Source organism: Macaca fascicularis, chromosome 2 (assembly GCF_037993035.2).
Source record: "Macaca fascicularis isolate 582-1 chromosome 2, T2T-MFA8v1.1".
NCBI classification, from domain to species: domain Eukaryota; kingdom Metazoa; phylum Chordata; class Mammalia; order Primates; family Cercopithecidae; genus Macaca; species Macaca fascicularis.
In genome coordinates this window covers 60,344,451-60,366,403 of record NC_088376.1, presented here as the reverse complement: position 1 = coordinate 60,366,403, position 21,953 = coordinate 60,344,451, and the positions used below count along the sequence as shown (strand labels likewise).

At 39.7% G+C, this 21,953-nt stretch overlaps 1 protein-coding gene across 10 annotated transcripts in view; it reads left to right on the top strand.

Annotated features, from left to right (window-relative positions):
- VEPH1 (ventricular zone expressed PH domain containing 1) overlaps positions 1 to 21,953 on the top strand; it is a 266,231-nt gene that overhangs the window by 110,226 nt on the left and 134,052 nt on the right. For all 10 annotated transcript variants that reach the window (XR_012430819.1, XM_005546203.4, XM_045386724.2 and 7 more), the window contains one exon: positions 13,748 to 13,968. Coding sequence is in view for 9 of the 10 variants with exons in the window: in XM_005546203.4 (XP_005546260.3) it covers positions 13,748 to 13,968 (221 nt within the window). In the remaining variant the exon portion in view is untranslated. The remainder of the gene's footprint in view (positions 1 to 13,747; positions 13,969 to 21,953) is intronic.

The window sequence follows — 21,953 nt, the reverse complement described above, 5'->3', positions numbered from 1 at the left end:
TCCTGCTTTGCCTTCTACCATGAGTAAAAGCTCCCTGAGGCTTCCCACAGAAGCAGCTTGCAGAACTATGCTTCCTGAACAGCCTGCAGAACCATGAACCAATTAAACCTCTTTTCTTATAAATTACCCAGTCTGAGGTATTCTTTATAGCAATGCAAGAATGGACTAACACTCTATGAGTCAGATACTGTGATTAACTCCTTTTAATAAACTGAGCCATGCAAGGTTAAATAACTTGCCCAAGGTCCATGTCTGGTTAGCTACAGTGCCAGATTCAAACTTAGGAAAAAGCTTCCGAAACCACTTTATAAACAACCATATTATTGCACTTGCCTGCTCAGACAAACAAGGCACAGCTAGGAAGGCTTTACATGGTACTACTACCTTTTCATTCCTCGAAGGTAAAATTTGCCATGTAAATGTTTATCCAAAGAAAATCTTTCACATATATTGACATTTTAAACAGTCAACACTTTCCTTGCTAGTCCCTTACTCATCAATTCTACTTTGCATACAGTAAGAAAGCCTCTTGAAACCCAAATGCCTGATCACATCTCTGGGATGGAGAAACTGAACCCATCGCTCAGACAGACCAGCTGAATCCAACAGAAGGGTGGTGCTAACAGGGATTTCGTAGCTTTGTTTCAGTTGTGGTTCTGGATTTTCTAAAGTGGCTCTAAACCACCAGCCAATGAGAGTATTTGAGATTTTATTTTAAGGCTTAATATCTCAAGCTCTGAACAAACAACAAAATAGGACATAACAAAAGTCTTCCAATAGAATAGGACAAACAATCATATACCAGCAGTAGATAGAAATGTACCTCCTCCAGAGTGATGACCACTGGTTAAAAATGGCTTTTAAAACCTGATACTGGTTTCTCTACAAGGGAAGTATGTAGAATAAGGAAGAGGGTTGGGGTAGGAAGGGGCTCACAGATGCTGCCAATGTTGTTGATAATTTCCTGTTACATTACATATATTTATATACATTCTTTCATATGTAGCGTATATTCCATAATGTCAAAGAAAAATACAATCATCGAATATTTGCTATGTGCCAAATAGTATGTCAAATATGTATCTTTATAATAAAACATTCAGGCTGTACTAAGAAACTTATTTTTAAATTCACTGATATTTCTGGCATCATTAGATCATATTAAAAATAATGCTAATAATAACAATTCATTGATACCATTGTTTTATCACCTACTCTATGCTAGATACTTTACAATTATGTTTTCATTGTTCCTCACAACATCGTGAAGTAGTTGTGTCAGCTAAGATGAATTTGGTAATAGCATATCCAACTAAAGCTGATTCAGAAGAAAAATATTTATTATCTCCTATAACAAGAAGCCTGGAAAATATGGTGGGTCCCCGGTTTGTTCAGAAGTTCCACAACATCATCAAGAACCCTTGATAAGCTTCTTTCCATTCTCTCTCTATCATCATCAGTATATTTGAATTGGCCCCATAAACATACCCCTCACACTTGAAAAGATAGCTGCCCAGATCCAGGTAGTGCATATAGGTACAACAATGTCTGGTTAAGGAATAGGGATGTGTTCTTCCATCTCTTTTTATCTGGGAGGAAAACATTTTTCAGTAGTCTTCTACCCTAGAAAACTTCACATCAGGTCCAGCTGCCCAGGATTAAATCACATACCCATGCCCTAGTTTAAAGGGAGCCTGAGAAATAGAATAGCTGTTTCCACTTTATAGCAGGCTGGGGGTTCTACTAATAAGAAAGAAGGGGATACGGTGAGATACGATTAGTGATAGGCAATCAAAAGTATCTGCCGCTGAACTCTTAGCTCCAATCTACAGATGAAGCTTAGGCTCAAACTGGTTAAATAAGATACTGTGCCTTTTAAATGGTGCATTTAGACAAGACTGTCCAGTCCACAGCCTGTAGGCCACATGAGGCCCAGGACAGCTTTGAATGCAGCCCAACACAAATCCATAAACTTTCTTAAAACATTATGAGATTTTTTTGTGATTTGTTTTTCAGCTCATCAGCTGTTGTTAGTGCCAGTGTAGTTTGTGTGTGGCCCAAGACAATTCTTCTTCTTCTGATGTGGTCCAGGGAAGCCAAATGATTGTACACCCCTGATGTAGACCATTGATATAGTTTGGCTGTGTCACCACCCAGCTCTTATATTGAATTCCCACATGTTGTGGGAGGGACCTGGTGGGAGGTAATTGAATCATGGGGGCATATCTTTCCCATGCTGTTCTCGTGATAGTGAATAAGTCTCATGAGATCTGATGGTTTTAAAAAGAGGAATTGCCCTACATACGTGCTCTCTGTTTTCCTGCTGCCATCCATGTAAGACATGACTTGCTCCTTCTGCCATGATTGTGAAAATGGACTAATACAACCATTTACATTCAAGGTTGATATTGATAATGTGAGGTTTTCATACTATCATGAAGTTGTTAGCTAGTTGCTTTGTAGTTTCTATTGTGTGTTGCAGGCTATGTACTTAAGTGTGTTTCTGCTTTAGCAGGTATCATTCTTTCATTTCATGTTTAGAACTCCCTTAAGGATCTCTTCTAAGGCTGATCTAGTGTTAACAAATTCTCTTACAGCTTCCTTGTCTGGACAATATTTTATTTCTCCTTCATTTATGAAGCTTTAGTATGGTGGGGTATGAAATTCTCGGTTGAAATTTCTTTTCTTTAAGAGTGCTAAAATAGGCCCCCAATCTCTCCTTGCTTGTAAGATTTCTGTTAAGAAGTCTGTTAGCCTGATGGGATTCCCTTTGTATGTGATCTGCCCTTTTTCTCTAGCTGCCTTTTAGATATTTTTGTTTAGCGTTGACTTTGGACAATCTGGTGGTTACATTCCTTGATGATATTCATTTTGTATGGTATCTCACAGGTGTTCTCTGCATTTCTTATGTCTAGATGCCTACCTTTCTAGCAAGATTAGGAAAGTTTTTGTGAATTATTCCTTCAAATATATTTTCCAGATGTTTTACTTTTTCTCCTTCTTTATCAGGAATACCTGATTGGTATGTCACTTTACATAATCCCAAAAACTCTGGCCTGAGACTAAAATGTCTGTGCAGCCATGCCACTGGTTTACCAAAGAATGGCTGACTTTATATGTACTGGGATTAAAAATGGCATCCCGCTGTCAGTCCCAGGTCTGGGAAAGTACAGTTTTTCCCATTGTCTTTCCTTCAGAATATCTCCAAGAGCCTCTCCCCAAGTTAACTCTAGGGCTTGAAAGAAACAAACTGCTTTCCCTCGGCCTGGGTGGCATGGATCCCAGTGGAAAGGTAAGTCACAAAGGAGGCTGTCTGCCTCTCTTATGTACTGATGACACAGGATTCTTTTGGTGCTGCTTTGCCAGCTGAAAACCTCTATGGCCAGTGGCACCTCTGCCCAAGTTTTTCTTGTGACCATTGGGCTGGCTCTGCCCACTCAGCCTGGCAAGCTGTACTTGGCTCACACTACTGGCCCAGACCCCATATCCACCACGGGTGAGCCAGGCATGGAATGGCAAGGGATGTGTGAGAGAGATTACAAGATCCGGCCACAGCAAGCCAGGTGCACTGGCTGCTGCAGCAGGCAGCTCCAGGCATCGGCAGAGGTGCAAGCTCCATGCAAGCCTGTAGCTGGACCAGGCATGCCTCAAGCAGCTTCTGCTTTGGGCACTGGTGTCTGGACAAGAGGAATGTGGTGGTGCCCAAAAACTTGGAGATGCCAACAACCGTGGAGCCCCAAGGGGGTGTTACAGCATGTCACAGCTCTGACTCAGGGAGTCCTGAGGTCTGGGCCTCCAGAAGGGTCGCAGCTCTTCTCCCCTAGTCTGGCAAATGGGAGCATGTCACCACCCACAGCTTGGAGGGCTGGCCAGAAACATGTTTCAGCTTGTTCATATTACAGCTCATTCAGTCCTTCTTCCCTGCTCCAGCCCACGGCTCCTGAACAGGCCAGGCCCCACCATTGGTTTCTGTCACATGGGGTGGCCACCTGGCACTGGCAGAGGCCAGGAGGGTTGCAGTATTACAGCTCCTTTTGTACTTACTGTTCAGTGGTCCTGGGTTTTTGTCCCACATCCAAGAAGAATGAGGTTAGGCGGACACCTTGAGAGTGAGCAGGGCAGAGGAGAGTTTTAATGAGTGACAGAACACTTCTTCACATGAGAGGGAAACCCGAAGTGAGTGGCCCCTACCCAAAGGTGGGTAGTCTCAATGTTTGGCTGAGTCTGGGGTTCTTATGGGCTCTGAATAAGGGAGTGCATGCTGATTGGTCCATGGGTGGGCCTGGAAAAATCACCATTTGATTTGCTAAAAGGTATCAAGAAAGTTCTCACTCTGGTTGTGGATTCCAACCAGAACTGGCAGCCCAGTTTTCAGGCTTCAAGTTGTCTTTGGCTTGGGTTTCACCAGGGACCTACCCCTTTCTGCCTAGGAATTTGTCTGTCTCCTGCTGCTATCAGTAGGGCTTCACTCACTTTTATCAGCCAGATGCTGTCATGGGTGTTGTTTCCAGCATTTTCCTCTCCAGGATCTGGGGTGTCCTTCACGATTCTGGTGGAGTCCCATTTTCCTTCTTGAATTAAAGCTCACAGAGTTGATCTTTATGTACTATCTTGCTATTTCCAAATGTCTGAGGCACTCTGAAAATCCTCTAATCTGCCATCTTAGAAAACAAAACAAAACAAAATGAGGTGTTTTTAAAAAAATGGTCACAAATAACCAATTCATGACCAACTCCAAAAATAAAACAAATTTCAATATCTCCAATTAACACTACTTCATAAATGTCTTACCAAGCACATCAGGATCCATTTGAAAAAGGATTAGGAGAAAAATTCCTCCTTTGACTTTCTTAAAATTACAATTCTCATTCTATGAGATTGGGATTGGATTCTCATTCTATGGGATTGGAAATTATAATTGTAACCCTAACTCATTGTCCCAAACCAAATGGATCTCTTCTTTTTAAAAATTACATTATTCAAACTTTTTTGTCTTTTATTGGGAGAACCAAGAAAATAAAAGTATTTCAGCATATGCCGTGCTACCCACACTTTTCATATTCTTCTGTAAACAACGAGGTTACAAGTGAAAAGCAAATGACTGTCCCCAATCTTCAATCTGCACACCTGAGTCAGGTCACATTTACAAAACAATATGTAACGGAGAGAAGAATTAATATGTGGATGGAAAACCATGCTCACATGGATTAGGATGATTAGTAATTTGCTAGTGAAAGAAAGCCCAATTAGTGCAAAGGCAATAAGAAAATCTGCCCATGGTAGAAAGAAGGGAAGACAAACTGGAAAATATGCTGAAGACCTAAAATCAAATAAAATTTCACCTGACCTCAGTAAAGCTAACCTTGCATCTCTCTGGGTATGATTGCAATGGTTTCATAGAAATTCATCCCAAAGTTTTTTTCTTTTTACAGAAGATCCACAAGATCTGAAATTCATCAATGGATTGGTCTAGCTATATACCCATTTCTATCTATCTATCTGTCTATCTATCTATCTATCTATCTATCTATCTATCCATCTACTTATCTATTCATCCATCCAGCTCTGTGATTTTACATTTTCAAATTTACCTACTTGCTAAAAATGTCTTTGTAACCCCAAATCAATACTATAGTGCTTTCAAAGTCATTCACAGATGTGCACAGAGTAGCAAAAACTTCAGTTGTCCCCAACTGAAGTTGAACACCGTGATGCCCTGCTTTCTTTGTTCAGCTCTCATACTGTAAACAAGTATCTATTCTTTTCATGGCCTCTTTATTGCCACATTTTTCTTATCTTCATGCTTTTTGTTTTTGTTTTTGGTGATTTCACTGTTTAAAGTGTCCCCTAAGTGTAGTGCTAAAGTAATCTGTAGTGTTCCTAAGCACAAAAAGACTGTGATATGCCTTATGGAGAAAATACTTGTGTTGGATAAGTTTTGTTCAGGCATAAATTACACTGCTGTTGGCCATGGGTTCAAATTTAATGAATCAACAGTATATATTAAATATCTTTAAACAGAAACACACATAAAACAATGTTATGTATGAATCAGTTGACAAAAATGTGACCAGAGGCTTGCAGGAAACTAACCCTGAATTTCCTAGAAACAATACTTCAGTATTGTCTAATTCAGGATTGTAATTTTATGGAACATAGCTACTTGTTATTCCCAAATAACAAGAATCAACATATTGTACATACAGTCATCCCTCAATATCTGAGGAGGATTGGTTCCAGAACCCCTGTGGATACCAAAATCCAAGAATACTCAAGTCACTTGTATAGAGTGGCATAGGACTTGCATACAACCTATGCACATCCTGCTGTGTCCTTTAAATCATCTCTAGATTATTTATAATACCTAATAAAATGTAAATGCTATGTAAATAGTGTTATTCTATGTTTCTATCTGTATTATTTTTATTGCTGTGTTGTTTTCTATTTTTTTCCAAATATTTTGACCTGCAGTTGGTTGAATCTGTGGATGTAGAACTCTCCAATATGGAGGGCCAACTGTATCTATATAGGGAGGTATATAGAGTGATATATCATCATATTCATCTGCAATATGAGTCTATTGAACAGAGTCCTCTGAGCTAAATTTTCTACCTGCCTACATTCTCCTACATTCAGGTAAACTGTCCTGATTTTCCCATGATTAAGGAGTTTCCCAGGATAAGAGACAAGAGACTTGCAGTGCTAAAACTGGGAAAATCTTGGGGCAAACAAAGAATTGTTCCCCCAATACCAGAGTTTCTCACAGCCAAAGCAGCACTGAGGTGGGAGGAGAGCCCAGTACAAACCCTTCAACTCTTGGTCTGCAGCTAGTAACCCCCCATTAAGAAAGAGATTCTCATGGAATAAATACACTGCCAGGCAGTTAAGCACTACTGGCCACACTTAGGCTTTTGAAGGCTCCTAAGAAAGGCCTGGGTCACTCTGGCAAAGTTCCACTGAGAGAACATTAACAAAAAACTCATTTGCTTTACATTTCTAATGGCCCTTGCAAGTGTATCTTTGATGTGTGTAGAGATTTCAAAGCGTTGAACTATGAAGAAAGATTGTGTTTAAATCAAATAGTGTAAAATACAAATGCCCGGGGAATGCAATATTTTCATTCAGGCAACTAATATATCATTTTCTTTTACATGTGTAAAGTGATAAAAGACAGTGGAGAGAAAAATGTGGATTATAGGGCCAAATCCACATTTCCTACATCAGCAAATTCTCAAATTTTCAGAGATTTAGGACTCCACATAGACCAGTGATTCTCAACTTTGGCTGCACATTTGAATCATCCAAGGGGTTTAAAAATTCCTATGCCTGAGCTCCACCCATTTCAATAAAATTGAATAGGAATTGGGAAGCAGGAGAGATGTACTTGGCATCAGAATAGTTTTAACAGCTTTCCAGGTGATTCTAACGTGCAGCCAGTGCTGAGAACCACTCACAAGGAGGACAGCATTGAGAAAGAATATCAGGAAACTTCTGTGTTCAGCAGGGAAGAATGAATGCTGTCATCAGCTGGTGATGCCTACCACAGGTGGAGTACAGAAAGGAGGGCTGCAGCCTACAGAGCTGCCCTAAATGGTTTTTATCAACCCTAGTGATGTGGAAACATTCAAACTCTGGAATCAGACGGATCTTGATTTAATATTGGCTCTGCCACTTATGACTATATTATACTTATACAACTTTAATGAAGTTACTATCCTCTTGACATCAGCATCCTCATCTAGATACTCATTTTGCAAGGTCATTGTGAAGATTAAGTGAAAATGCGTATGTCAAGTACCAGACACACAGTGGATGCTTAGTGAATGGAAACTATTGTTGTTATTATCAGACCCCCACATTTTCATGTTTGGCCATTTTCTGAGTTGTGTTCTTTTATTCTGCAAAGAATAACAGAGTAGCTTTATGAAATTGGACTAGTAGTATTATAAAAACAAAATAATAAAAAGTGAAAAAAATGGCCAATGCAATTTTGCAAACATATAATCTAGTTCAGGGGTCAACAAATTACTGCCTGTGGGCCAAATCCAGCCACATCCACTCATTTATTTTTTGCTTTTAGCTCTTTTCCCACAACAAGAGACCATCTGGCCCATTAAACTGGAAATATTTACTGTCCATTCCTTTAGAGAAAATATTTATTTGACTTCTGATCCTAGTTCATCAATACTCAGTGTGGTTCATGGACACCAAGACCCTTTCAGGGGATCTGTAAGGTCAAAGCTATTTTTACAATAATACTAAGACATCATTTACCATTTTCACTGTGTTGACATTTGCATTAATAGAACAAAGCAATGGTGGGTAAAACTGCAAGTGCCTAGGCACAAACCAAGATACAAGACAGTGGCAGCAAAGTGTACTCGTAGTCATATTCTTTACCACCACACATTTGCAGGACAAGAAAAAAAGCCAGTTTCACCTTAGTCAGTGTTTCTCAGCCTTGGCAATATTGACATTTTGGACTAAACCACTCTTGGTTGTGTGGTTATCTTGTGCGTTGTGGGGTGTTTGGCCTCTACCCACCAGATACCACTAGCCCTCCCTTTCTCCTAGTCATGACAAAAGTGTCTCCAGACCTTCTCCAAATGCGCTCTGGGGAGGAAAAAAAATCACTCCTCTCCCTTTCTTTTCCCCACTCCCTCCCCCTGGGAACCACTAAATTAACCTGATGAAGCAGTAGAAATTATTAATTTTATTAAATCTCAATCCTGAGTACACATCTTCTTAAGTTTCTCTCTGGCTAAATGGGAAGGATGCATTGGCTTGGCACTTATGCTGCTGATTGCAATACAGAAATTCAGTGGTTATCTTAAGAAAAAAAAAAAAACCCTTGTGTTATTTGCCTATGTGCCAAACTAACCACTTTTTTTTATGGAACAGTTTTTACTTGAAACAATAACTAATGAACAATCTATGATTCTTCGTTTGGGGCTATTTGGTAGACATTATACAGAAAATGAATGAAGTGAGCCTTTCCTTTCAAGCAAAACTACAGATATTAGTATTTGTTGCCAGTGATACAATTTGAGCTTGCATATGAAAACTGAAGTTTTGGAAAATCTATATCGCCACTGTAAACTTGAAAGTTTCCCAATACTTACAAGACTTTTCTGATGAGATCAGTGGTGAAAATAGTGAATGCAATGTTTTATATTATATAATGAAATGCATCAACCTCTGGAAGATATGCCAAACTCAGTAAACCAGTATTTTTCCAAATGACTAATGCTTAATATTTCAAAGTCATGCATAGGCAAAAGATTTAATCAAAGTGCAAGACAGACCAGCGGATTTTAATGTAATAGGATACAAAGTTAATTAAAGTCACATATCACAACTAACCTTTGAGAAACTACTACTTGGTGAGTTTTGGTGTAGTATCCAAGAAGAATATTCACAATTATCAAGGCAATTCTGAAAATAGTCCTCCCTTTTCTAACTTCATATCTTTATGAGGCCAGATTTAACAGATCAAATACAGAAACGTATGAGAATCTAGACGTCATCTATTAAGCAGTTACTAAAAAAAAAATGCAAAAATATACAGGAATGCAAGTCTTCTCACTAAATTTTTTTGTTTTGGAAAATGTGATTTTTTATGAAAATATACATTTTAAAAATTGCCTATTTTAACTTCCAATATGGCCAATATCAATAGATATAAGCCAAATGACAAAAACGCTGGGATCTTTGATAATTTTCAAGAGAGTAAAGGGGTCCTAAAACCAAAAGATTTGAGAATTGCTGATCTATTTTGTGTTTGCAGAGTATTTATAATATTTATATAACTAAATTAAACATTATTAACAATAAAGACCACATAACTCTAATGATGAATGAGATATAGGAAAAAGGAGTGGGAAAATATGTACATAGGTCGTTTAGTTTTTTGGGTATTTTTTGTTTTTGTTTTTTGATGGGAGGAGCTGGCAGTATAGCAAGTGAGGGTCTAGATGTAGAAACAGGGAGGGCATATGTGGCCTTGAGCAATTTAGTCTCCTATCTGTGCTTCAGTTTCCTCATTGTTAAAGTGGCAATGATTCCAGTACTTACAGCATTATTTGGAGGATTACATGAGTAAATCGCTAAAAAGAGTATAGAATAGGCTTGGTGCTTAGAGTAAGTGCCCTGTCTGGGTCAGCTATTTTTGTTTAATAATAAACAATGAATTTGTGTCAGCAGGGATAAGGTCAGACCCACAGTTATGGCTTACAGGTGCTGACCCTGTCACCTCAATGGGATGACTGAAAGCAGGAAAATCCAGTCACTAGCCCCCAGAGACAAAATATCATGAAGCTGAGAAAGAACTTAGAATCTCCTAACCCCCTTCCTGCCCTAATATCACACTTTCTAATCCAGAATCACATCTGTTACCCCTGTGAGGTACATGGATGTGCTCCAAGGTTTCAGAGCAAATGATGTGAGGTTGGCTTGGTTTCATACGTCAGTTCCAGAGCAGTTATAATTTTTCTTGTTCCTGCACTGTGATTAATTTTCCCTTCAGCTCAGTTTGGCTGCCAGCAATCATTTGGAATTACGTTGATTTCAGCAAAGACCCACACAACGACCTTCACCTTTTAAAAGACACATGCTTTAAAGAAGGGGCTTGCAAATTTTTATAGTGAGAAGGATTCTTAATGAAACCATGGGGACATTTATTGCATAAGCAAATGAAATGTTTGTGAAATGGTTTTAAAAATTCTAATGAAAAATCTACTTCTGAAAGTAAGGAAGTTACCTCAAATTTTAAATTATATCTTAGTAGGACAAACAGTATATAAAATTCAGTTCCTGTATCTTCCTACCACCCTATATCAAGCAGGATAAATTTACGGTAATTGTTTTCTAAGGTTGCTGAGAATGTTGAGTTGAGAGTCTGAAACCTTGCCAAATTTGAATGTCACCTTCTCTCTGAGATGTGTCCTAAGTACACCATTTACCATTGGCTCCCCATTCTTCATTTTCCTTGAGGCACATTTCTCCATCTAACACACTATATATTTTACATAGGTATTTTGTTTAGTGTCTTTCTGCCTCAATATTGTGGCAGGAATTTTTGTACTTTTTCTTCAGTGATATGTTCCTGACTTCTAGAACGGGGTCTGGCCTATGGTAGGGACCCCCCACATCCAGCTTTTACCTTTAAATTGGGAATAAAAAATGTCCCTTGATTCATTGCATATCATGAATTCATACATAGAGCCTTTGAAGTAATAAATGAGTCTATGTTGCAAAAAAAAACCTGTTGGACCCAAGAGCATTTAAGTATTGTTCTGCAACCTGGCAATTGTATGAGCCAAAATATGAAACAGGGGCTCCAGGAACATATTCCAGGGGTCTTTCATTTTCATTCATCTAACATTATTCTTTGATGAATAGATGTCTTTAGTTTCAACCAGCTGTTCAGCTCATGAAAGCACAAACCTCTGTCTCACATACCCATACAGGACACTGTGCCTTAGTGGGGTTTAAAAAATAAATAAGGGATTGATGGCAGAAGTACCCCATTTTCCCCAAGTGATGTGTTCCAGTGCAATTGTACATGGAATATTTGAAAATCAAGTACCAAAAATGAGGGAACTTCACTACTTAAATTTGTTCTGTACTAAATATTTATTGTAAAGTACAGAATTCCTTTGTAACAACATGCTTTATAAGGTCATATTTTGATATCTAAGATTTTCTTAAATCAGTAAATTGAGACACACACACACTGGGTGTAGAATCCACAAGCTCAATTTTGGGCCAGGATGATGATTGATGAATAAGAAGTAGCTCCTTTAGAAGACTTGACTGGCACATGTAACCATTAGGAAATTATAAATAAAAGGTGGGGGGGATTGTGTGTTCTTTAAAAGCAAGGGCATCCTTTCATTCACCTTTGTTATCTGGAGTCTCGTAAAAGCATATTATAGGCATGCCATACCTATTTGGTGATTAAATAAAATCATGAGTAAGCAAATGATCAAATGCAATTAAGTACTAAAAAGATTTTTGGCTAGACATGGTGGTTCACGCCTGTAATCCTAGCATTTTGGGAGGCCAAGGCAGGAGGATTACTTGAGCCCAGGAGTTCGATACCAGCCTGGGCAACATAGTGAGATCCTGAAATAACAAAATAGTCAAGTGTGGTGGCACATGCCGGTGGTGCACCTACATAGGAGACTGAGGCAGCAGTATAGCTTGAGCCCAGGAGGTCAAGGCTGCAGTGAGCCATGATCACACCTCTGCACTACAGCCTGGTCAACAGAGTGAGACTCTGTCTCAAAAAGATACTAAAATAAAAGAAAATTTTAAGATTTTTAAAGAGTCTATAATGCAGTAAAAATTTACACAGAAGGAGTCACTGGAGACAGCCGCATGGAAGAGTTGCACCTTGTAGGAAATTAAGTCTTCAAATGCTAGAACAAAGGGTAAATAGGAATTCCTAACAAGGAGAGTAATCTAGATCTGTGCACCAATCGGTTAGAAGGACTGTGAGCAGCAACCTCCAATATATATTTATTTATATTTATACGTATGTTCCACTACATTAACAAGAAAAAAATTTAGACATACACAAAAATAAGATTTTAAAAGAAAAGTTAAAGATGAAATAAGTAATATTTTAAATTGTTATTTATTAATGGTATATCATTATTTCTATTGGGCATAAATCTACATTTCCAATAACCTCTTCAATAATTTTGAATATTGAATTTTATGGCTAACTTCCAGTCATATCAGATTGGATCACATTGCCTCAAAATATGGCTAATAAGGAATTTTAATAGGTATAAGAGATGTGTCAGCTAAGCCATTTTCTTATTTGCTCATGCCTACATTATTCATATTGTCCTTAATCCTCTGTTCTTTGAAGGAACTTAAATGACTTGTGAAAGTTAGCTTGGTTAAAGCTAGATAATAGAATCTACTCAATCGGCCAAGCACATAAAAACTGTAATACACTGAAAGATGCTTAAAGTTAACAAGTCAGCGAGAAAACCTGTGGCAAGGAAATCAACCTAGCACACTAGTGGAATATGCAACCATCACCCGACAGATGGGTTGAGTGTGCCAGGGTCAAGGCTCACTTTAAGACCATGGACCACACCTGCCCCATGCAGGTGGAGTTAGCAGTTCACATAGTTGTGAAAGGTGCATGTGTGGGGTCCGATCATTTATGATGGTTGAGATATTTTGACCTGGAAAGATAGGTTAATGAGAATATTTGCATATTAGTCTGTCCTGGAAATCAGGAACAAATTAAAAACCTCAAAGAAGCAGATTCAGAGGAACTATGAATGAAACCTATTATTCAACTTGAGCTAGCTCCCTGAGTGTCAACTCCCTATAGAATCTGCTGCTCATGGGACTCTGATTTTTTTTTTTTTTTTTTTTTTTCTGAGACTCTCTCCCTCTGTTTCCCAGGCTGGAGTGCAGCGGCACTATCTTGGCTCATTGCACCCTATGCCTCCTGGGTTCAAGCAATTCTCATGCCTCAGCCTCCCGAGTAGCTGGGATTATAGGCATGTGCCATCACGCCCAGCTAATTCTTTGTATTTTTAGTTGAGACGGGGTTTTGCCATGTTGACCAGGCTGGTTGCAAACTCCTGTTCTCGATCAGGAGTTCCAAGCCATCCACCCACCTCAGCCTTCCAAAGTGCTGGGATTACAGGTGTGAGCTACCGTGCCTGGATGATTTTCTTTTAAAAGATAAACCTATTTTCTTCATTGTTTTTGGCAGGAGAGAGCCAGGAGCTGCCTGACATACCTGGTGAGCCAACTGGCCAACATGGAGCATTCGTTTCACCATATTCTCCTGCTGGAGATTAAAGGCATCACCGACACCTTCTCCTCAATCTTGGGCCCTCAGAGCAGGGACATCTTTCGCATGAGCAACAGCTTCACCGCCATTGCTAAACTCCTTACCCGACAACTGGAAAATGCGAAGGCTGGAAGTGGCAGGTGAGCAAGAGCTTCTGTGTACCTCAGGGAGCTGCTGTGCACCTGTGGAGGTAGAATGCAGACAGCTAAGCCTTTCTAACTGCCAAACGAAGCTAAAACCTGTATCTCAACAGAGAATAATATCTGTACAAATTATGGCACTTGCCAGAATCTTTCTTCTAAATATGTGAAAACAAGAATGTAACAAAACAATAAAAAGGTTCACAAAATATGGTAAAGGAATAAGAACGTAGTACAAGGAATATTTTATAGCACCCGTTTATTTACTCAACAAATTTAACAATTTAAGTTGTCATACTGAATAATTTAACATAGCTTACTGCGTACCAGGAAGCTAGACACATATAGAGAGATAATAACATGTTCCTTGTATTCAAGAAGCTCACTGACTAGTATGAGATAAATATTTAAGTGCATAATGGGAGAATGGCAGAATGGCGGAAAGCTTATGCTTATCAACATGGGTTCAAGAGGCATGGAAAATACAGAGATGGAGTATCTACTTCTGTATCAAAGGGAGAGGGGTAGAAATCTGATATCAGAAGAGGTTCCCCTGAAGAGGTGATATTTTGAACCAAGTAGCGAAAGATGACCAGATTTCACCAGGCTGTCTTTCAGGCAGCATTTGAAAAAGCACTTTCTGGAAACAGAAGTGATTTTGTATGACTAGGGTTATGTCACAAGGAAAATAACATTAGGAGTGCTAATGAAGTGGTAGGCAGGGACCAGAGGATGACAGGCTCAACAAAGTGGACTAAGGAGTTCAACTTTACCCTCTAAGCAGTGAGGAGTGATTGTGGAGCTTCGTACATGGCAGGGTACAATCAGTCCAGATATCAGGAAGCCCATCCTGGCCCCAGTGCAGAGGATGTCTCAGGAAGAGGCAGATGAGCCAGATCAAATGAGGGAAGAGCAGAAAAGTGTGCATAGGTGTTGGCCATGAGGAAATTATTGACGATTGATGTGAGGAAGCTGCCATTGGTGTGGCTAGCAGAAAACAGGGTGATGGGGGTTGCAGAGAGAGAGGACACAATGCACAAACTGGCCTTTTAAAGAAGCTTGTCTTTGGAAAAAAGTATGCAAGGCCATGCAAGATTGAAGGAGGGGTTTTATTTGTTTTGCTATGTTTTGAATAGAGAGAAACTTAAAAAGCTTTATGACCTTTAGAAGTTACAAAAGCCCTTTAAGTATGTAATCTCATTTGATCTTCATGACCATTCTACAGGCAAGAAGGACAGATGTCATTTACTCCTAGTTTATAGAAGAAGAAACAGAGGCTCAGATACTGGTTAAATATATTCCCAATGTTACACAATGACTAAGTGACAGAGGATGGACTCGACCGCATCTCCATAATTCAGATCACAGGCAATGGAAGGTGCACAGTTATGGAGGAGGTTGGGGCCATTTGCGACTAATGTCAAATTCTGTGGGGGTTTTTTGGAATAACAAATGATGCATGCCATTTCCAGTGTGAAACAAGAATTCCATGAGAGGTCATCTTGATAGAGTAGTGAGCATTTAGTCATTTGGGTCCACTTTATGTTCATCATGGTGTAGAGCCTGGAGGTCCTAAGAGACATAAGGTACTATCCTTACCATCAAGAGTCACAGTCAGAGGATGTGATGTGCATGGAGAAAAAGGAGTGCACTCTCCAGCAGCCAGGGAGTCGAATATTTCACAGAGAAGGTAAAATTTAAGTTCATTTCCTATTTATTATCTTCCACATGCCAAGCATTTCTCTAAACACTAGGTCAAGTTGCACAGAATGAATGAAAATTCTTCAGATAGGGTAGAAAGGACACCACAAACAAACAACCAAAAATAAATAGCACATGCCAAGATACAAGGGCTTAATAGTATGTGCTCAGACTAAGGAAAGACAATTTGTTCAGTAGGGCAAGAAAGTAAGTTGAAAAGTTAGGTCAGAGGCAGATTATCAGAGGCCTTACATGCTATGTTAGAAGCAAGGGTTTGTTCTATAAGCAACATGTAAACTTGGAAAGATTTTACTCCAGAGAATGATCACAGCTCTTAGCACAGGAATTAGCAGATAGTAAGCACTCAAATATTTTCACCAAATGAATAGGTAAATCAGGAGTAACTAACATCATAAAGCATTGAATTAATTTGACTGGAGCACCCAGCTGGCAAAAGACAAACTGAGAGGTCTAGACAAAATGATGAGAGCCTAAGAAGTCAGGGCAGATCATTATAGTAGAGAACACAAAATTACGAGGAACTGATCACCTATTGGAGGTGGAGTAAGAAGAGGGTAGTGGATGAACACCCAGAGATATGTAGCTTAAGTGATTGCACAGAAATGGAGATGATACTGATAACCAAGAAAGGAGGTTGCAGGAGGGAAGCCAACCTGGGACGGCCTCTTAGCCCCTGCACAGAGAACATAATCTGACCAATAGTGTCATCAAAGTCAATAACTATTCACAGAGGTAGAGTCATTGTAAATGTCCTTTTCTTTCAACACAATGGGTTTGATCGAGCATATAAAAATGTGTTGTCACCTCATTTGATATACAGATGCCTATTAGAAGAGTTTCTTAACCTTGGTATTGTTGATATTTGGGCTAGACTGAGTCGTAAGGCTGCCATATGCATTATGGAATATTCACCAGCAGTGCTGGCCGCTACCCACTAGCTGATAGAAGAAGCACCCCCTTTCAATTGTGACAACCAAAAATGTCTCCAGGTTTTGCTAAATGTCCCTGAGGAAACAAAAACCTCCCCCACTTGAGAATCACTACTATATACATATACCATTCAAAAATAGCATTTTCATAGACCCATAAGTTAACTGGCTATAAGCTAAACACGTGGCAGCATTCAGGAGAATCAAGACCAGCATCATTAAAAAGATTTGCCATTTATATGCACCCACAAAGTCGCTGTTGGACAATTTTAATAATGTGGTTTTAGAAATTTGGTTTACAGTCTCTGCAGCTGGTGTCTGAGGGAGCCATTCTGTGCTGTATGCACAGCTGAACTGTGTGTGTCTTCTCCAAGCCATGGCTGAGATGTGCCATAAGTGAAAGTTTGAGCCCATGTCCTGGCCAGTGCTCTCCTATTCTCTATTGTCCCTATGGACACAAGGTTTCAAGAGGCCAGTTGACATTTCTGAGATTATATATGTGAAAATCTTTACATAAAGAGAAAAAATATTTTATAAGGGTGTTACTTAGGCATCTTAACAGGAAAATCCATTTTTAATAAGTAGGCCTGTATTAGTCCATTTTCATACTGTTGCAAAGAACTGGCTGAGACTGGGTAATTTATAAAGTCAAGAGTTCGGCATGGCTGGGAAACCTCAGGAAACTTACAATCATGGAAGAAGGCAAAGGGGAAACAAGACACCATCTTCACAAGGCAGCAAGAGGTGCCAAGCAAAGCAGGAAGAGCCCCTTATAAAACCATCAGCTCTCATGAGTACTCACTCACTATCGCGAGAACAGCATGGGGGAAACTGCCCCCATGATTCAATTACCTCCACCTGGTCTCTCCCTTGACACATGGGGATTATGGGGATTACAATTCCAGATGAGATTTGGGTGGGGACACAAAGCCTAACCATGTCAAGCCCAACTCAATTAGCAATGAACAATTTCCCCAAGAAAAGAATTTAGGAGATATGTAGATAGGAAGAAAAAATAAGGTCCTACTTGAAAATATGAGTCTGCATATATGAGAATGCATTTAAAATATTTTTAAACTATTTTTCTGAGGTTAGAGGGCAGGAGAGTAGGAAACAAAGAAAGAGCAAAATGAAATATAAAGAGATGAAAAGGTCACCACTCACCTCATACCACTACTGCCATCATCCCCCACCTCAACCTCTCTCAACTGAAAATACTTCTCTCAGTTCAACCCTCATTGTCAATCTTCTTCGAATTGATTGTAATTATTCAGTGGGAATCTCTAAACCCTCGTGTGGACAGCCAGTCTTTTGTCTGAATGGCTCATCCTCTCTGGGATGGTTGTTAAGGCTTCTCTCCCAACATCTTTTCCTTGAATACCCTTCATTGTGACCATTTAACTTCAGTCATTTTAATCTCTGCCCTCAAAGCAGAAAGGTCTACACTTTTGTCGAAAGCATGCAGCAAAATCTGATCCTTACAATTAAAGGGGAAATGAATAAGTGAAGAGAGCTTGAAAGAAAATTAAAGATGATAAAATTCAAAACAGATGTCATCTAATTTACAAAGCTGACACATAGCCCAGCAGGCCAGATTTTAGACTTCAGGCCAAAACTACAAGATTATCAAAAGAAAAACAATTAGCATCCTAGAGAGAATGAAAAACTGAAGCAGACAGGAGCCTTTCTTGTGCCAAATGACTGAATAAATTGAGTGAGTTTTGTTAGAAGCACCAGGTGAGCCCACTTGCACTTTTCCTGCTCCTGTTTTAGAAAGCATGTTTATATGTAAATAATAAACCAACAGAGGCTAAATAACAGGACAGCCAAGCAAAGCATTTATATTTTTTAAATTAATTCTGCAGAAGCAAAAGTGTACAAGAGCTATTATGCATTGAAAAGGAGAAGGTGTCAGGTTGGAGAAGAGATCTATGCCTTTCAATACCGTGCAAGTCCTAGCTACCCCTAAACATCAAGCTGTTTGTCTGCCAGGGCCCAGTTGAAGCTGGAGAGGGAGAGGGTGAGCTCAGGGCACCTCTGTAACTGACTGAGCCGAGCAGTGGAGTGATCATTGCCTAGAAGATGCCTTTGCCAAATGAATGTGGCGCCAGGGAGGCTGCTATAATCAGGCACCATCAGAATGGGGGCAATTTGTCACAGGTGGTCTTAGTAGGCGGTTACGCTCAGGCCCCAGTTGGGGATGGAAACTTTGAGGGATGGAATTTGTGGAAAGAAAGCAGCAGTGGGAGATAAATTTGAGGAATGAAAAAAGATAGGGAGAGAGGATGATGATGGCAAAAAGCAGAAGGGGAGACCTGAGGAAAAAGGAGAAAGGGTCCTGACACAGGCCTGGGGCAGAGGAGGGTGAAGGAAGGTTACAGTTCTCTCAGATCCAGCCTGCAAACTTCAGTCAAAGCCATGAAAGTCATGGGGGAAAAAAAGAAGTTTTTTTTGTAAGAAAAGTTTAAGACAAAGTGTGTGATTAAAGCTTCTCCAATCGTTTGGCTTAATTACATGAATGTTGCATTTTTTTGTTGTTGTTTTGGTGGTGATGGTAGTAGTGATTATGAGATTTTATGTTTGCTCTTCACTTTAAGAATCAGGCCTGAAAACAGAAAGGGATAATAAAAGCTAAATTATAGTCAAAACTGACTGAATAGGTGTAAATCTGACTTTGGTATAAGTGAAAAGAGATGACACAAAGGAGGGAAGGAAATAAAACAATAGCACATGCGAGAGAATGAAGGGAAAATACAGTAAGTCGACTATGTTCACAGAAAAATGACTCCAGGAAATCTGTCTTCCTTGGAGTGGCTCCAGAATTCCATTTATCCCACATTCCATGCAATGAACATCAAAGAAACGGAGCACAGCAAAGAGACACATTTGATGTATTGTGTGGCCCTAATGTATACTCAAGTAACACTGCCTGTAAAGAACCCTTTCAACTACGAGGCCCTTTGCAACCTGTCATTCCAGAGTTCCCATCTTGACATCCTGGGAGTCACATCAGAACCTAACTCTGCTGAAATAACAATAATGCACATGCTTAGACATCATTTCCCCAAGACATTGTCCGAGACCTTGAAAGTAATGGCTCTTCACTGAGTCCACAACACAAATTTCAGAAAACAGGGGGCCAAGTTCTTCTATGCAACTCTGCAAAAAATTCTGCATATGTAGGCCTGATCAAGCTTTAAACCAGCTCTTACCACATGGTAGATCCTGTGCTAGGGGCTTTCACCTCTGATATATTGTTTAATCCTCACAACAAAAAAGTCTTTTCATATGCATCAGGATAATAGAAACTTCATATTAGAGCATAATAGGGTAAACCTTTCAGACAAACAAGAACAAAGTAAAATTCTTGCTGAGTCCATGGTAATTCCTGGAGGGTCAATAATACAAATGCCCAGACATCAGTTCATTAAGTTTCTTTTAATTTCTTCTTTTAATCTGGTCCAATGAATCTCAAATTTCAGTGTGGATGAGAGTTACTGTGTTCATAGTATTACATGGATAATTCAAAAGAATTTTAAAGGAATGTCAAGGGTAACTTTTGCCTATTCCTCCCCAAACTGGTACCCCATTAACTTTTACCATCGCCTTCTAGAATGCCCTCTTTGTGCCTCTCTTCCCATTGAAGGCTGGCATTCAGAACCAAGACTCCAGTTTGCTACTACTTCTCCATGAGGCCTTTTCCACCCACCATCACACATAGTGATCTGTACTTTCCTATCAGCTCCCACAGCTCATACAACCTCTCTACCTCCCAGCACATGCCATCCTGCCCTGGAGTATTAGGTGTCCTTCTGTGTCCCTCTACTCTTCCACAAACTTGAAGAGCTAATATTCACACCCTATGCTCTATGGAAGGAAAAATAAGATCTTATAAGTGTTTACAAGAACTTCCACATTTTTAGGTAAGACATGTTTGTACAAAGAAAAACTGATTCTTTGAAAGCAGCTGTTGGTTCAGGGAAGGTACACGAGTCAGTTCAGAACCATAATTAAAAACATGTGACATTCTGGTCAGCGTTGCCCCTGCTTAGGAAAAGCTGACTGTAATTTTGCACCACCAAGGTAAATTTTAAGAATGAAACAAGAGTTTTGATAAGAAACAAGTAAATCTTTTCAATCTAGAGAGGTCTACAGTGGTCACTTGTATAAAAAGAAAACCATAACAGCCATTTGTGGCAATAACAATAGCTGTGGCTGTTGTTACTTCTCTGCGCATGGAAAAGGAAGGAAAGGCTTCGGTTTTGGGCCCCTCTTCTTACTGAAGAGGTTAAGTCTGACATGTTGTACCATTTATGTTCCATCTGTTGTTCATTTACTCCACCAGTTGTCCTCCCTTAACGCAGCATTTAGGGTGACGTGAAGGTCTTTAAAGGTATTTCAGGAATTCGTCTATCAGCAAGACATGTAGCTAGGAGACACTGTTATCAGCTTTGGAGACAATGAAGCAGGTCCAGGGAGTGTGAGACCTCAGACAGGCTGGCTCTGCCATAGAAGGACACAGTAGGGTAGAGACTCGGGCAGCCCCAGTACGGAGTGCGGGCAATTTAATATCAGCTTCATGGGGAAGTAGGTCCATTTTCTGTAACATAGCAATGTTCAAAACACAAGGCACACAAGAAAAGAAAGCTTTTCATCAGGCACCCATGCCTTGGCTTCCCATTTCAAGCAAGACAGAGAACACCAAAATTCTAGCCTAGGGAAAGAGGAAAAAGGGTGTTTGTGGGAGAAGAGGTAAGAGGACCTTGACCCTCTACAACCCACGTGAGAGGAGTGACAGGGTGCCAGCTGGTGCTCAGACGCTTCTTCCTGGACCCTGATGACCTAGCTATTTGCTATTTTGGTTCCCCAAATGCTCCCTGTTCCTTTTTAGTATCTGTCATAATTGAACTTTAAAGTTGCCATTTGCATGACATTTTCTGAGTTTTGAACACCTTTTTAGATTGTGTTAAAAGAGGGTGCCAAAATTCATTTTTCCAATCAATACGAAGGGTTGTTCCAGTGACTATATATCAACTCTATTCTGGTGTCTACTTCCCACAGAATGTTATTCAGAGATATCAGAGTGTAATAACTCTTCTTGGTTACCATGCTAGATCACCAATGCCCTAATATGTATTACGTATTCCTGGGGTAGATTCAGATGTAACCTGAACCACACCTATTTAGAGGAAGTGTGGAGAGTAGAGTGTTAAGTGTGAGCTCTGGAGGCAAACAGTTGGATTTAATGTTGGTGTAACTAAGTGACCTTCAGTATGCTTTAGTTGCCTCATCTGTAAATGGAGTTACTAATAGGGCCAGCCTCACTTGATTGTG